The sequence below is a fragment of the Syngnathus scovelli genome, chromosome 6, assembly GCF_024217435.2.
Source record: "Syngnathus scovelli strain Florida chromosome 6, RoL_Ssco_1.2, whole genome shotgun sequence".
NCBI classification, from domain to species: Eukaryota; Metazoa; Chordata; class Actinopteri; order Syngnathiformes; family Syngnathidae; genus Syngnathus; species Syngnathus scovelli.
Window position 1 is genome coordinate 13,975,436 of NC_090852.1, and position 18,138 is coordinate 13,993,573.

At 38.9% G+C, this 18,138-nt stretch overlaps 1 protein-coding gene across 3 annotated transcripts; it reads left to right on the plus strand.

Annotated features, from left to right (window-relative positions):
- Positions 1–1,499: 1,499 nt before the first annotated feature.
- cbfb (core-binding factor subunit beta) lies at positions 1,500–18,126 on the plus strand. 3 transcript variants are annotated; one of them, XM_049722871.2, is made up of 7 exons: positions 1,506–1,975; positions 2,365–2,451; positions 5,651–5,767; positions 12,877–12,993; positions 13,147–13,242; positions 13,606–13,675; positions 16,704–18,126. In XM_049722871.2, the coding sequence occupies exons 1-6, from the start codon at positions 1,898–1,900 to the stop codon at positions 13,633–13,635; spliced, it is 525 nt and encodes a 174-aa protein (XP_049578828.1). In that variant the 5' UTR covers positions 1,506–1,897; the 3' UTR covers positions 13,636–13,675; positions 16,704–18,126. The 3 variants fall into 3 exon arrangements, with proteins under 3 accessions (XP_049578830.1, XP_049578828.1, XP_049578829.1); XM_049722872.2 differs by having other exon boundaries at positions 16,709–18,126; XM_049722873.2 differs by lacking the exon at positions 13,606–13,675 and having other exon boundaries at positions 1,500–1,975.
- The last annotated feature ends 12 nt before the right edge of the window (positions 18,127–18,138 follow it).

Genomic DNA, 18,138 nt, shown 5'->3' on the forward strand with positions numbered 1-18,138 from the left:
ATTCATGGCACAGAAATGCAACAATCTTCTATTTTTTTTTTTTAAGCCAGGGGAATTGTCCGACTTGTATGGAGTGAGCAGCTGACAAGCACTTTTCAGGGGATTTGGGCCTGAGGCTGGAGCATATGCACCCAATAGTTCTACAAAAAAGAAACACTCATGTCCTTGATTCCCAGTAATTTTTCTTTCATTTACTTGATCACGCTTACAGACAAAGCCGACAACTTTAGTTCCTCAAAGTGGCCATTTGTGCCTATGTTTGCTGCAGGCCAAACAGTGCATGAGTGATTTAACAGCTCTAGCTGGTGATGCAGTAAGAGGTTCATCAATTAGTCAGATAATCTGCGGTTACCATCGTGAACAATTCTGATGTGCATGCAGTCTGGTCTCATATTCACACAGTTGACTGGACACAACTCACTTCCATACACTTTTATGTGTGTTTGAGGGTGGAGTGTTTCAAAAATTTTATACGGTTTTAGATCGAGAAAGAATGTTGCAAAAACTCACACAAGCACGGGGAGAACATGCAAACTCCACACAAGGTGGGCTGGAGCAAGAATGGAAACCGCAATGGCTGAACTGCAAGGCGGACGTGGTAACCACAGAAATCAATTAATTTTTATAATTATTATTATTTTTATTGTTAGTATTATTACTATTTAGTCTAAATAGCTTCTCTATTATATATTTCTAAATTATCCCACTGGCCCATCACATTAGCAATACAGTAACTCCACCGACTCATTATAAGAACACCGTGTTCTGAGCACATTTGAACATTTGCACAAGAAACAAAATTTGTGCAGTTGACAGTTTTAATTTTTAAACAGACAATTGAAAAACGTTCCATCTCAAAAAGTCTGTTCCACTCTGCTGTGGGGGAGCCCTGCTTGGCGCGCCCCTCACATATGGATCCCATAAAGTTTGCGGTTCGGGACCGCACGCATGCGCAGTGACCTGCCGAGCAGCGTGTGTCGTTGTATTATTGTTGTGAATGGGGGTAGTTGGGGCGGCTGGTATTTTGGGTGTTCAGTCACAAGAGCGACTCCGCGGAGCCAGGAAGTAGACTAGCGTTGGGTGCCTTCACGGCCATGCGGAAATCTAAAAAGCCATCGTGACGAAATGATGGGCTCTTCTTTTGCTGACTTCCTATTTTCGTGGTGACTGCGCTTAGTCATTTTGGCTTTTGTAAACATTTTGATGATCACAGCTAAACATTGTGGACTACCATAATAAATAAAACGTACGAGCACGCCTGATAATAATGCCCTTATATTTGTAAAATAGCTCGGCGTCACGTGATCATTCATTATTACATAGGCGGCTTCTATCATATTGTATAATAATAATAATAATAATCATCATAATCATAATGATGGAAGAAACGGGGGCTTTAATGTGTGATTTTGGCCAGGCCCACGGAGGGAGGAGCATTTGCAAGTTGCAGGTAGAGAAAGAAGACGCTCGGGGAGAAAGATTAGTCAAGAGACATTGAGAGGGAGTAGAGCGAGCGAGCGAGAGAGAGAGAGAGAGAGAGAGAGAGAGAGAGAGAGAGAGAGAGAGAGAGAGAGAGAGAGAGAGAGAGAGAGACGCGGTCAAATTGATCTTGAGCTTTTTTTTCTGTCTACGTGGGTCACTTATAAGGCGCACTCGGAGGCAAGGAGAAAGAGGGTGCGATAGGGGCAGCAAAAATCATTAGTCACGCGCGCGTGGAAAGAAGGATACAAATTTCTCCACACGAGGAGGAAGACACAAGCCGACTAACACACGGAAGGGAAGTTGAAAGACTCGAAGAAACAACAGCATAAAAAGTTTGACTGCGCGGGCTTGTTTTTTGGTTGATGGTGAGGGGGGGACAAAGCGGGGAAAAAGTGAGGAATCCACAGTGGGAAAGATGCCGCGGGTAGTTCCAGACCAGAGGAGCAAGTTTGAGAATGAGGAGTTTTTCCGCAAGTTGAGCAGGGAGTGTGAGGTGAGCGCGCACGGCGGAAATAAACACACATACTGACTGGCTGATATTAAATTTATTTGTACTAAGGCTGATGCTCTGCAAATACAGGTAATTACGGCCTCAAGTTGAAAAATTATTTATATATATAAAATTACCATACGTGCTATTTGACCCTCTTGGAAATTCGTCTACATAAAGTTCATTTATTTTAACCTCAAATGAAGAGTTATGAACGTTGCTTCAGATTTGTTTCCTTTTCTTTTGGAACCAAAGCACGATGGTGTTAAATCCAAATTCCTGTGGTTTATCTTGAAAAAGCAGGTTAGGTGTTGACTTTGCCTATCTGAAAGCGTATATTGTCGCCAGGCTTTTCAAGATTGCGATGTTTTTGGTTTTTTTTTTTTTTTCAGATTAAATACACTGGCTTCAGGGACAGACCCCATGAGGAGAGACAAGCCCGATTCCAGAACGCCTGCAGAGATGGACGGTCAGAAATAGTAAGTAGCGCAAATCAAAACACAGTCTGACTGGTTGTATTAATGTAACGTAATGATAAATGTACCCCAAAAAAAAAAATCAAACTATTTTGAGAATAATTGCATAGTTGCACCAGGAAGTAGTCAAGTTGTCCATCATGTCATCAGGTTTGACAGCTACTTCTTGCTTTATCCCAGCAATCATGAGTGTGTCAGCTTTGTGCAAAAGCACACCCAGATATCAAACACGTGATTACTCGGACAGATTATGGTTGCATCACACTGTTTGGGCAACAAATTGGACTAATATTGCTCTTAATAAGTATCGTGTTATGTCTTTGTAAACATGGTAACAAGAAAAGAAGCATTCGTTTGATGTACAAAATATATATATATATATATATATATATATATATATATATATATATATATATATATATATATATATATATATATATATATATATATATATATATGTGTGTATATATATATATATATATATATATATATATATATATATCTTCTTACAGAGCTTGAAATTGATTTCCTGATCTGGAATTAATTGTATTGTATTTTTATGTGTAGTGCTTTCGCCAGTCATAGTTCGACAAATTCATATCACAATTAAAGTGACCAAATTATCACGGTTACTCTTATTGTTATTTTTATTATTATCATTATATTATTATTATTATTATTATTATTATTATTATTATTGTCTTTCTTCACTTATATTCTGGAAGAAGCTGAAAAACAACTACTGCTTGTACATGGTCTAAATAAAGACGTGAGGATAATTAGAAATTGGAATGGTAACACCAAACAGTTTCAAACTGTATCACAGGTAATTAGTAAATCCTAAGTGTAATCATATGGATCATTTCATGAGCTGATAGAATTCAGCTCTTCTGTAAAGAACAACCTCTTAAAACATAAATGTGGCCTTCAATAGGTTTATAATTTTATAACACTCACACATTGTATATTGATTTTGTTATGCCACCAGACTGACTGAGCCTGTTAAAATCATGTCCAATCAATTATGTCCTAAAAATATTGTGAAGTTTGGCAAAACCACACTGTATTCCCTCTGTATTTTTACATCATCATCTCAGCAGGGAGAGAGTAAGAGAGCCCGTCTAGTTTTGCCATCTTTCTTCATCCATGGATGCGTCTGGCTGTCTGTCCTCGCTGTATTTATAAACTCCCTCATTGCTGTGAAAATTGACGGCAACGCTTTAGTCGTCGGCAGCCGTGACATCATGTCGCTGATTTGCTATATCTCTAAAAGACCCCTTGCTATTTTCGCAATCAGTGTGAGCAACTAGCAGATGCAAAGACACAGCCAGATCTTCATCAAGTTGATGCTTTTGGAGAACACCCACTGGCCAATTGTTTAGGTACACTAGGCACAACCAACGATGTATATCCAATATAAGGAGCACATCAAAATGTTAACATTTTAAATTAAAGGCAATTGCATTGCATTGTTACAGTTCAAAAACAATGTAAAATATGTTTAAGAAAGTCATATGGATGCACTGTGTCTCAAAGTCTCGTATTACTACATTTGATGTATCCGAACGAATAATAAGTCTCGTCGCCTATTGCCATAAAGGTACATATACCTAGCGTGAATGCGATAAAAAATCTTAAAATGCGATAGACGGGACAGTCATTCAAAGTCACATTCTGTAAGCTCATTATGAGTCAGCGTTTAAACAACTATTGATTTTCATGCCGTGCTTGCCATCTTATTTCCATTTCGCTTCCCCTTTCCGTTGAACTTCTCTTTCTTCCTCCTTACTGCCGTTGCCCGTGTTCCCTCCATTTTTCTTTCTCATCTTTCCCTGTGTTCCTCCTTCTACCCACTCCATCTGTCTTTCCCTCCCTCTCTTTGCTCTCAAGCAGTCACTCCTTGCCTCCTTTTCTCTCGCAGTAGTAGGCAGCAAATTACTGTCAGATGTTGTAATCCAATAGGGTAGAAATTAGGACTTGGGTGCTCTTAGATTCTCTAAATATGTGTGTGTGCGCACGCGTGTGTGACGCTTGTGTGTACATGTGTGTGTGTCATTCGTTATGATTGTATTTTGTTTGTATTTGTTTTCATTACATGGTCACCCTGTCTTTTAAATTCAGACTTTCTCTCCTCGTCCTCTCAACTATGACACCGTACATAATTCATACACAGCCGGCTAAAATCCAACCGAAATGCCCTTAGTATTGATCTGTCTCAGACACACACAGACAACAGACACGCACACACAGATGCATAAAAATGGAAATTTCTTACTTAATGTTCTGCCTGTACAAATCGTTGCACTCTGACAGAGCAGTGCATTCAATCGATTTTTAATCGCATTTGTTTTTCAGCACGTGTGCAAGAAAACATGTGTAAGTGTGTTCTCCGTCCAGAGCCTGAAGCTTTTTTTAAATAGAGGTCAAATTCTTGGAACATTTAATTCATCAGAAAAGAGAAAATAATCACTTTAGTGAACTCCACCGTAAAAGCTTAGACAATTTGCCTCAAGGTATCCAACATCAGAACTCAATAATATGTCATATTCCTTTTACTTCAAGAAAACATATTCCATACACATTGCTGATATTTAGGGTGAGGCGATATGATTTAATTCTTCTCAACTTATGAGAAAATTAACAATTGATTAATATTTTGGAAGGCATGTCCTGAACGCTATCTCCTGGTACGTCAATTATACCGGGGCTATTGAATTACGACTTTATTTGGGCCAAGTTTTCAAATCAAGAAATGACCATACATATTTGCATATTTTACGTTTCATAGTTAAAACGGACTTTTTCTCCAATCCAGTATCTTGCCCTTCTGTTTTTAGCACCGCTAGCCACACTTCAAAACAACACCTTTAGTAATGTAAACTACGCTTATGTTGCATTCACGATATCAAATATTGTATTATTATTATTATTATTATTATTATTATATTGACATTTTGCAAAGAACATACCCTCTGCATCTCTTTAATTCAATTCAGGCAGGTAGGACTACAGGCTAGGCCACTCGGGGGTTGGTTCTGGGCCACATGTGGCCCACAGGCCGCGAATTGAATAGCCCTGCATTAAACAATTCTGCAATACTACTAATAGATTATATTTTCCTTTTCAGACTTTCAAAAACTATCAGGATTGTCATCATTTTCTATCTCTCTAATACCAGTCCTTTCATTCTTCCTCTCCACAGGCCTTTGTAGCAACAGGCACCAACCTCTCCCTCCAGTTCTTTCCAGCTAACCTGCATGGAGATCAGAGGCAGGTTCCTACGAGGGAGTATGTTGACTTTGAGAGAGAGACGGGAAAGGTAGGGCTTATATATAAACAAACATAAGCACAGTCTCTCATTTGTTTGTCACATACAAGGAAGTGCTGGTGTGAGTTGCATGCCAAAATGGTAGACAACATTTTATTAAAATGCCTATTTTACCTCATAAGTTTTTATTCTGTGTCCCAGAATATTTTTTTCTTTTGGTAATGTAGAGTGAGCATTGGTTAGTATACTTAGTAATACTTTTATCAATCTCACACACTTTGAAACTGACTGGAGAAAAAAAACATATTCAACCACATTGTGTGTAAAAAGTGCTTGCCTCTCGTTAAATTATGAATTACTAACTGTGTTTAATCCATTTTTTTGAAGCTGAGTTCATTTTCACTCACCACACCCAACTAAGCCTGATTACCTCCTGACTTAATTAAGGCAAGAAATCATTTGAATAGAACTTGTCAGACGAAATGAAGTTTGGAAAATATTTCTAAAAGCTGAAACAAAATGCTATGATCTGGAAAAAAATCAACAGACGAGAAATACTGTAATTGACATTGATCGGTGTAGAGGTTTTTACAAAGTTTTAGGAGATACACACACATACGCACACACTCACATGGATAAATGATGAAACTGCGGCGAACCTTACCAGACTCCAAAAACTACCCCAAAAGCAGAGTGATGCTCTGGATCTACTTGCTGTGACTGACAGAACCATGAATTCTGCTCCTTACCAGAAAATCCTAAGGGAGAATGTTAAGCCTTCTGTTTATGACCTCAAGATGAGGCTGACTTCGTTTCTTCAGCAGATCACTGACTGACCACCGCCAATTCAACTAATGGCTTGAAGAAAATGAAGGTTTTGGAGTGAGTGGCTTAGTCAAAGTTGGTATTTGAATCCGATTGAAATACTGTGACAGGACCATAAAAAGGCCATTCATGCTGGAAAATCCTCCAGTTTTGCAGAATTAAAGCAATTCTGCAAGGACGAGGGGCAGAGATTATCCCCACAGATACTATGTGAAAGACTTGTTGCCAGAAATTGCTTTATTTCAGTTGTTATTTTGTACATGACTTTTCCACACAGGGCCAAGTGGGCCACATTTTAGCCATCTGTGGAAAGTTGCATTTCAAAAACAGCATTTGATGTTTAGTTGGGTTATCATTGTCTGATATTTACATTTGTTTCATGATGTTGAACACGAAAGGGTGAGCAACTATGCAAAAACTCAAACAAGTACTTTTTCACTGTACTCATTCAAGTCAGCCCATCACCGTTTCCATATAGATTCATCTGGAGGAAAGCTGGATGACACGGAGTAAAATGTTAATCTTGTTTGATCCAGTTGCAACCTTTCCAGCGATTGTTGTGACGATCAATGAGTAGAAATCACAGAGGTGGAATCACTGCTGAGCTCCCATTCATGAGGGTGATTAGGTTTAGTCGAAATCGGAGTCAAAGTTAAATAACCTAAAGAGACCAGAAGGCATTAGTGCAGAGAGCAGTGCAACGCTACTGCTGTGATTGTTAATTGTCTCCCTCGGCACCTCACTCGCGTGTCCGTGTGCGTGCGTGTGTCAGAAGGCCGCTCCATGGACACTGGCCAGCTGAAATGCATGCTGGCTGGCAGCTCATTAAAAATGCAGTCTGTAGAATCGATGGACCTCCTTGCCCCGGGGCTGACGGACTAATCTCAATTATTTAACACGAGTGCACTGATGGTTTGCAACTGAGTGTTGTGTTGACGAGTGTTGCAGTGTGTAATTGGGTGTGTGAGAGAGAGAATGAGAGAGGGAAGATTACTACATGCAGTGTATTTTGGGCTGTGTGTGTGTGAGTGTGTTGTGTGTGTGTTAGGAAGTTGATATCGCCTTCTTTGTTACCTCAACTGTGCTCACAGCTCTATGAAGTTTTAATGAGGCCAGGAATATCACCATAAAGTAGTTGCACAGTTGTTTTGCAAAAACAAAGTCACATACACATTATTTGACTATTTAAATAGAAGTATAAATATAAGGTTGCAGTTGTTTATGTAAGGTTAATATTATGACGTATGGAGACAGACAGGTCAATGCGTTACCGATATTTTCGAGAGGCAATGCTCTGTTAGAAGAAAAGGAATAAGAGGAAGGCATTCATTACATCTCAATAGTCTGCTTTGTAGTTAGCTCAGACACCGGATTTCATTTAGTCAAATAACACATGAAAGAATTTGCAAAAATGTTTCTCTGATTTTCTCCAGGAAAGACGAATTTTAGTCAAATCACACACATCAAAGAATTTTCAAATTTTCTTCAGGAAAGAAGGACTTATCTTGATATATTTGAAATGGTAATTAATTTGTGGCAGATTGTTTTTGAGCTGTGGGATAAGCTTTGCTCACATTTTGAGCAGACAGCCATTTTCAGGATTTTCTTTGATTATTTAAAAAAAAAAATCTCTAAATGCCTTCATAAACACTTGATTCTGAACACTGTGTTTTGACTAGTGGTTCTATACAGAACGTATTAATACAAAGGCAGTTAGTGTACTTTGGGCCCGACCTTTTATCATTTTGAACAATTTTGTTGCAAAACTGTAAACAATTAGAGACATGCTTGTCCAGCTGTTTATAAATATATTTTCACTTTCAGCATTTTTGAGGCTGATATATCATTCTTGCCTACGAATAGACAAGTGCAGTTCTCACATGTGGAGGTTACGATTTTGAAACAGGGTTGAAACAAGAGAGGTTGTTTTTCTGTGATTGTTTTGAACTGTGTGATAGGAATGTTGAACAGAGTTCAGTTTTGTCTGGAGGAAACAAAACAGCAGAAAGGAATCATGTTTTTGATCGTTCTTTTCAGTCGACCAACTCTCCAGTGCTGTTATGGTTGACATGCCAATTTAGTTGCTCGCGCTCTATGATTTAATTAAACACTGACCTACTGATCAACTGAGAAATGTATTTGACCACACATACATTTTCTATACCATTTCCACTCGCCTTCAATAGGGCTGCGGGTCGGCTGGAACTTATACCAGGTGACCTTCGACAATAGGTGGGGTCACCAGTCAATTGCAGTAAATGTTGTGATTTAAAGTTTTATCGCGGCTATCTCTGAATATGTTAACAAAAGGTACATATTAAGCCCCTATCGGTACATAACAGATCTGATTTTTTTGGGTCCATGCTTTATGTAAAAAGAAGGGAAAATGCCAGATGTTTGATTGTAATTTTATTAAGTTAGGCTCTGTTCAGATTCTTTCTTCTAGTAAACGCTTATCTAGCTGCATGTGGTTTTTTTTGTCTATGCTATTAATCTCTCTGCCACAAACATGTGACAGGAGTTAAAATGAATCACTAAATGAAAGGCCTTGGTGTCAGATAAGAAGTGTTTGGAACAGAAGCTATGCCAAGGGTTCTTCATCCGTCAGTGACATCATCAAAGTCTCCCCCATTAATTGCTTTCTTCTGTTACTGCTGCTGTCTGGATCTCCCTGTTAGCAAAGGCTAGTAGTGTACCACAAAACACATGCCATCCAGGTTTCATATTTCCTCCTTAGGCTTAAAATGATTGACCACACCCGTTCCCACAATGCACTGCCCCACACTTAGACCACATCCTTTGTTTACATCCTCTCTGTGTGCCCATGTTGGACTACCGGTATTGTCTCTCTACACGTAGAGAAATGATGCGTGTCGTCGGAGAGATTCACAAACAACTGACAGTGACACAAGTTTCAATGCAATGAGAGGTCAGTCTGGTGTGACATCCAGCATGTGTGTGTCAGCTGCATTCCTCTGTTGTATGTCCTTCTCTTCCAGTAACTGGGAGGAGTGAAATATGCTAGACTGTTTACCTGGATTGTCACTCGAGTCAGACATTATTACCATTTGGTCAGTATGTCCATAATTCTGGAGGGGAGGGGCGAGTTGACCTCAAAACTAGAGCATATGCTAAAGGAATACAGACATACTCCTATTTAACATGGAATTGCTCTCTCCTCCCGTTTAGCCCTCCAATCCCAAAGTGTGTGTTAGGTTCATTGAAGAATCTAAATAGAGGGTTACCAACTTTTTTGAAACCGAGAGTTACTTTTTTTTCTGTTGTCGTTTTCATGCGAAGAGCTTGTAAGATACAAACTCATGAGATTCCTTTATAAGAAGACATTGCTAATATTAATGCTTTCTCACAATCAAGATGTAACATTTAACTTTTACAAATCCCTGCTTGTTTATATTTTTAAATGATTACTTGTAAAATATTCCTAGAAAATAACAATGTCCTATTATGCCCTATTGCATTGAGCCACAAAAAATTGCAAATGTTTTGGAAAGCAGTGAATGTTGCATTCTTGTCTGAGTTCTTCTGGGATTTTTCAAGGTGACAGAATTTCACCAAAGGTTTGCTAGAAGTTTGCAAACAGTTTTAGTGATTTTTATTGTCTGAAGATCCAAGCAAACAGCTGGTGACTATTTGCGACCTTGAACGAACCCTACCAAGAATGCGACATTCACCACCTTTGAAAACACTCAATTGGTCGCACCTACATATATTTGAATGACCCACAGACAAATGATCTGTTGCCGGTCTCTCATCTTCACATATCAACTCTACCAACTGCATTACAAGCACTTGGGATCAGGCACTGTGTATAGAAACCAGACAGATGAAAAGATTTTTGTTTGAGTTCAAATTTTTCGCAAACCTTTTAGTTTTTTCAGATGATAGCATAGACCATGTCATGTAAAAAATGGGCCGTTGGCAGGAAGTGCAATGGATTAAACTGACTTCACATTCAAACTTAAGTGAATGGGACTATGTACAGTCTGTGTTCATTTTCATAACATTTCCATGTCTGTGAAAGCCATAGGAAGTAACAAGCAGCACTTGGCTCAAAGAGGAACCCATATGTAAACAAGCTCACAATGGAAAAACAAACTGCCGCTGAACCATTTTACCATTATAATACGCAATGGAAAACATCTGGGAATTGTTTTCAGTGCTTTAATTTGGCCCAAGATACACGTTGGCATTGACAAAGAGGAGAAGAGTCTTTGAGACTTTGATTCTTTGTCTCTGAAAATTAACAAACTTTTCTTACAAAAGGGTTAAAAGATGCTGTGGGTTCACACAATGCGACTGAAAACCATTTCTTTTCTAATGACTTTCATAAAAACAAGAGACTTTGGAACAGTGTGCATGTGTGCGTGTTTGTTCACAACAAGCTTAACTTTAAATTCAAAACTCTAGTTTCTAGAGAGAATTTCCCCAGCCTGAGTTCCACATGACCAATGTGATTAAGTCACCAAACATCGCAATTGACGTGACATCTGCACTTCGTTGGTGTCATGTTCATGTAGCTGGCTGTGAAAGGGTTGCAACGTGTGTGTGAATCAGGGATGAGTAATGAGACAAATACTTGGGTCATGTTCTTTAATGTCCTAGCAGGAGTGCTGACCGAAAGAATGAAAGAAAGAAAAAGAAAAGCATGAGTGACTCGTTGCTCAATTGACACAACACCTGTAAATAAAGGACAGTGGACAGAATATACACAAATCTATGAGATTGTGTGATGAAAGTGTGTATATGTGTTGGGGCCACATACTGTCTCTGTAGAACGGGAAAACAAAGATGCCTATTGTGCTATCACAGCTCGTGGGCGTTATTTTGTGTCTTATGGGCAGTTTGATGCTGACTGGGAGGACTCTCACTCTTGATCTCTTTCACACTCACTGTCTCATGCATGTACGTTCGCACACACGCACTCACACACACGTTTTTATGAAGCACTACAAAGTAGTATTTGCTTTAACAACAAAAATAAATTTACAACCATATTTGCTCCAACTTAACTGTCATTATACTAGCTGACATGACGATATTTAATAACAATAACATAAATCACTGATTTCCCCTCAATCATTCTCAATTTTTAATTACATTTCTGGGGATATAGTGGATATTATAATTTAGATGATGGGAGCATTATTAATTTATTCTGACAATGTTTTTTTCCCCTTCCATAATCATGCCATTTGGGAAAATTACTAACTTTTCAAACTAGAAAAGACTGCAGAGTGGAATAAACAGAAAACGAGAAAAAAAAGAAAGAATTTGGATTGGAGGGGAGCTAAAGGGACAACACGGCGGAATTGAAGACAGTTAAGAAATCTGCATTCAAATCTCTGTTGGAACATTTCTATTTGGAGTTTGATACTTCCCTTGCCCTTGCATTACTCCCCCCCCCCTCCCCCCCATTACTACAGCAACAAACCCAATTTTTTTAAATGAATCACTGCATTTGAAAATAAAGAGGTGTACCAGCCTGAGCCCTGGGTGAGATTCAGGTAACAGCACATCATTTCCTGTACAGTACATGAACTTTCAACCGAGCGCTTCCATTTTATGAGTAGGAGGCAGATTTTTAGGCCACATTTAGCTGTACTCCCTTTCTTTGTGTGTGTGTTTGTGTGCGTGTGTGTGCGTGTGTGTGTGTGCGCGATGGTGTGCGTGCGTTAGCAAATGGAAGTGGGGGTTGACATGGTTCTCAGAGGAAGTCTGTGGTTGGACCGTTTCTGCATATTTTCCCCTCATGCAGACACACAGTACAAACACACACATGCGCATTTTCCTTGTCAGGCAAAATGAAGTTTTCTTTTGAAAGTACCATTCTACTTCAGCTTCAATGATTTAGAAGCCATCTGTCCCTTTCTGCTACAAATGTTTGTCTTCTATCATTGTCGTATGCACATCTGTACTAAACTACTAAAAGTCACAACCTCGCCAACCTCGTGGGGTGCGGTCCCCCTACGTCCTCTGAGCAGTGTGGTAAAAGAGGTCCCTGTATGAGTTCCTCCAAAAATAGCTTGAGTGAACTACTGGCGCTTGGTGCTGCCTCATGTCCCCCCTAAAAAAGCGTGTATGATATTTGATTTTGTTGATTCATTCCTAAATTCTTGATTTGATAACCATAAGCACCACAGAAAACTTACTAACACACTTTTGCATTAGAAAAATCTTGACGTCATCAGTTTCAAGCTTAGCAAAAAAATCACGTTTCAATTAAAACAAATAAGAAGATTAAAAACATCATGTTGTATATGTGGTTATGTTGAAGTAATGAAAGGAATTTTTTTTTTGCTTCTTTGTTTCTTCAGGTCCATTTGAAGGCTCCGATGATCTTGAATGGAGTGTGCGTGATTTGGAGAGGTTGGATTGACCTACAAAGACTGGATGGGATGGGATTCCTGGAATATGATGACGAGAGGGCACAGGTACCGCAACACATATTGTCTTTAAATAGTGGATAACTCAACTGACATGCAGCACGTTATTTCTGACTGCTGTATCTCACGTAGGTTTTTTCCTAAAATAACTTGTTTGCAACTTGCTCTGACATTCTTGCTTGCGTGTGTGCGTGTGCATAGCATGAGGACGCTTTGGCTCAGGCAGCATTCGAGGAGGCTAGACGCAGAACCAGAGACTTTGAAGAGCGAGAGCGATCACACAGAGAGGATCTAGAGGTGAGAGAGCAAGAGATTTCAAATTCAGGAATGCTCGGACAGTAAAACTCACTACTGTAACAGTATGTTTGTGCCTTTCTACCTGAAATTTGTAAAATCAGAAAAGGGTTCTTACACTGAAACATTTTCACATCTCTATTCGAAAATAATTTTTAATTTTTTTAATTTTTTTAAATTCCTTTATGTCTAAGTATTTTGTGTTTGCGTTACAGTAAGTTCTATACGTACATATGTCAAATATTCTTCTATTCATAAACATCATAAACATATTTATTTACTCAATGCATTTTACTATAAACTTCGGTCAAATCAACAAAAAGTGCACGTCCTAAAATTGAACCCTGAATTGCTTCTTTTTTTTAGGACCCTGTGGTTTCTAAAATCTGGGACTGATGACAGACAGACCGACAAACAGCCAGCAGAAAACAACAGGGTCTGTGTACTTCATTTATCACACTGTCCTGCACAAAACCATCTTGCGCGTCAGTGGGATTTGTGTATTTGTGTGTGCGCATGTTTGTGTGTGTGTCCTCCGTTACTTTCTGCTGTGTTTCTGTGGAATGGCTCATTGCGTGCTTGACAATATATGTGCCTTTCATTGAGCATGCATTTGAATTGATGTAATATAACTGAGCTATGCCAGAGACTATACTACACATAACGTAATTTGTTTAATGGCATACTTACTTGATTCAAGACCATACGTATCTGCTAAAAGAATTATCCAGGCACGTGCACAGACATTTTGAAGGGCATATGCTCAAGTCAAAATAGGGCACCCCATGGCAAAACTATTCACACTATCAGGTAAATGAGTTGTAGATAAATTTACCTCATGGATTAATTTCTGCTAACACAATAAACACAGTTGATAAATATGCAGTTGTGGGGGGGAAAAATATATTCTTCAAAGTCTTGTTTATTTTAAATTAAAGCAGCATTTGTTTGGACAAACATAATTTTAAAACATAAAATATAAAAATAATATATATATTTTTTCCAAATATTAATGACGAAAGATGGTCTCCAAAGGGCACTTTTCTCATCCAGGGCAAAAGGACTGGTTCGGAAGCACCTCTAGGGATCTATCATTCCACTTGCCTGCATCCGTCCATCTATTTCCTTTAGCGCCTGTCCTCATAAGGGTCACCTTTGACCTGGAGCCAGCCCCAGAAGACTTTAAGCATGGTCCAAGTTAGACTTGTCACCAGTCAATTGTGGAGCAAAAATAGATAAACAACTACTTAATTGACTATTAAAGGTAATCAATTGAACCTAACGTGCATGATTTGGGGAGGTATGTGGAGAAATCCCCTGCAAGCATAGGAAAGAAAAACATTCAAATGCCACACAGTGAGTGCCTGAGCCAAAAAGGGTAAACCGGGGATTGCTTGACTACGCCACCTTGTTTCCCCTAAAAGTAGTAGATTAAAATATGTACTAGAACTCATCAAGACCCAACTAAAGTGGCTGCTCATGTTTCAAGAAAAACTAGAGAGGGGAGAAAGGAAGGCACTCAGCAGACAGACATCAGATGAGTAAAGTACAAAGGGAGGAAGTCAGGCATTTTTTCAAGGTCACATTTCATCTAACTGATCTCAAATTTCTTCCCTGAGGCACAGAGAAGAAGAAAACTCGTGTTTCCCATTGAATCAATAGAATTGCCATCGCTTACCCCTGAAAGACCCTGTACAAAACACCGAATTACACGCATGTAAATGTTGCTTAACTTATTTAAGCGTCAAGTTTGAATAAATCAATAAATAAATCAGTGTTATATCCTGAAAGGCTCCAGCTCCCCGTGACCCTGAAGAAGATAAGAAAATATTACAGAAAACGATGTTTTACCCTGATATATTAATTTTGGAAGAATTTCACTGTCTCACAGTGCCCTAATTTCTATATTACATTGCATTGTAATACACAAAATAATCAGTTGAGGAATTTTTAAAAAAATATTCTTGAATTGTTAATTTTCCTCGTTGAAGACAACAATCCACTAAAACATAATTTAATTCATTTATCCAAAAGCAGGCCACTTACTGTATTCAAGGTCAAAAGGGATCTGTAAAAATGATTAATGGCTGCAATGCCCACACACACACACACACACACACACACACACACACACACACACACACACACACACACACACACACACACACACGCGCACACACACACACACACACACACACAGCAGAAAGAGAATTTGGCGGTAAATGATAATCTAGGCCAGAAAGCATTAATATATCATTAGTATTGATCGACATCAGCCCCCATGCTTCGTCTCACATTTGTATTGTTCAAGTGGATGCATGCAAAACTTGCAGACACAGCAAAGCTGCTGCACTGCTAAACACACACACACACACACACACACACACACACACACACACTCGCTCACTTCTCTAGTATTGAGTTGTGGTTAAGCAGGCAACACTGGACTAGCAGGCTTCAATTTGTGTGTGGATCGATAAAGAAAGCTCTCCTTGCCCTTATGATTAGAGTGCTCGCTCCTGCAAAGAGTAACAGCACCCCGTGAAACAGCATAAACAACATAAACAGCAGAAACAGCGAGTATTTTTATTTTAAAAAATGAACTTTGTCATTTAGAGAAGACAGAATCAAAAATTAAATCAACATTATCATGCTTTACGATAAGACAGACAGCCTGCAATAGACTCTATTTCTGACAAGTGCTTTTCCTGGAGTACAGACTGATAGTCGAGTCAGTCAGACTGCTAGGAGGTAAAATTGTATCATGACATACTGTAGCTTGAGTGTGTGACTGTGCGATATGTTGCTATTATGGCGAATCACAAATGGCATTCCAGTTGAACTAATAACCCCATTTGCTATCTCTGTCTGCATGTTGTCCTGCTACCTGCTTCACCCCTCGTGCCCAGTTTCACACCTCCCCGTCACCCTCCGTCTGCAATTCTCTCGGCTATCACAAGTGTAAACACGTAACCGCAAGTATTTTTACAGCAAGAGCAGGCCATGAACCATGCTCGTTGTCATCATATACTTCGAAAGTTATGCCGATAATTTCTGATGATCTAATGACACTGTGTGTGCATGTGTGTGTTTGCGTGTGTATGTGCGGGGATGTGCGTGTGCGCGCGCGTGCGTTTATTAGCACCAGACATCCTGCTAAATCTGTCAGAATGCAAACGTGTCGGCACAGAAGTGCCTTTAATAAGCTCTCTTGTAACCTCTAGTGGTGCTAAGTGGAACTGATTTAGATATGCTCGATAAGCTTTTCTCAAGCTAAATGGTGAAAGAATCTTGCAGTTTGACTGATGCATTTGAAATTTTAAAACGTTGTACTTAATGCAATTCTCCTCTCTCTGTATCCTTCATATCTTTCTTTTTGTTTTACTCTGTCAAATCTTCACCTTCACCTTCTTGGTCTAAAATTTCCTCTCTTCCCTGTCATCCCCTCATCCCTCTCACTCTAGTACAGACGACAGCAAGACCCCAGCCCTAGCTTAAACATCGCCAGCGCTGATACGGAACACAAGATGTGCCGAGGAAGATGACAGGTAGCAGAAAAAAGAAGAGGAAACTCAGGCTGGCATTCGTTCACTTTTAATACAATTAGCTAAAATGAAATGAAGACTTTTTCTTATTATATTCCAGTATTTTTTTTAAATGAAACAGTTACATTAGGTAGACATTCGAATATCGTCAATTAGTTGAATCGAAAGTGAATCATGTAGAGAAAAGAATAAAAACACCTGTATTTGATCACATTTAAATGTGACTAATGTCTGAGTAAATAAGAGTTGAAGATCAAGTCATGCAAAATCTTGTCTTTGGTTTTAATAGCTTATTACACATACCCAAAATATATTTTTGATCAAGAATAAATGTGGGAGATGACAGTGGGTCATCGTGATCCCTTAACTCAGAACGTCAACGTAAAAAAAAAAAAAAACGGCTGTTTTCTGAGACCAAAATTCACCTTGCTGGGATGAAAGGGAGGTCGATGAGAGGGAGAGAGGCCAAAAGATTTTTTTTTTTCTTTTTGGTAGTTTCAAGTGTTTCTCAAATGACCACATTGGTGAGTTAACCATCCAAAAATGTACATTAAGTCAGGGGTAATGTAGCAACAAAGAATTACGGAAAATAATGTGGGGTTTTTTTTTTTGTGTGTGTGTGTGTGTGGGGGGGGGGGGGGGGGGGTCCATAACATGTCATCCAGGTTGTGTTTTGCACTATGTGATACAATCAAGTCAAGTTCACATGGATTTTGTTTGCATGAAACTAAACTGAGGGCTACTTATTTGTGTTGGCTGTTCTATGGGCTGGTCTATTTCTCATCACAGCACTCGTTTTACAAGGTTCAGATGAGGAATAATTGGGTGACTCAAAGTCACATGACACGGCTAATCAACACCAAAATAAAACAAACATTGATTGATTGTTAGAATTTCAAATCGTTATCTTTTATACTTTAAATATATTCATTGGCCAGTCCCCAGTTTTTTCTCATTGAGGATTGTAAACGTGTGAATGCAGTAAAAGAAAACAATTTCCTGTTACAGCGCGAGCGTAGTGAAATGTGTTTAATTATCCTGTGTGTGTGTGTATGTGCGTGTGTGTGTGTGTGTGTGTGCGTGCGTGTGTCAGTCACAAAGTTTACTTTTTATATTCTTGCTCCTAATCATATACATCTTTTTTCCCCATCTTTTATCTTTGTTAGTGACTAAAACAAAAGTGTTTTGTGTCTGACAGGTTGGATTTTGGAATTTACCAAATACCAAAAAGTTTTGGTTAGATTTTCCTCTGCATTTCTTTGTTTTGTAAGTTTTATTCTGTGCTTTGAATGTGGATCCAAAGTTCAATTTTAGGTCACATAAATGTTTTTAAATAGCCAAATGTGTTTTTGTG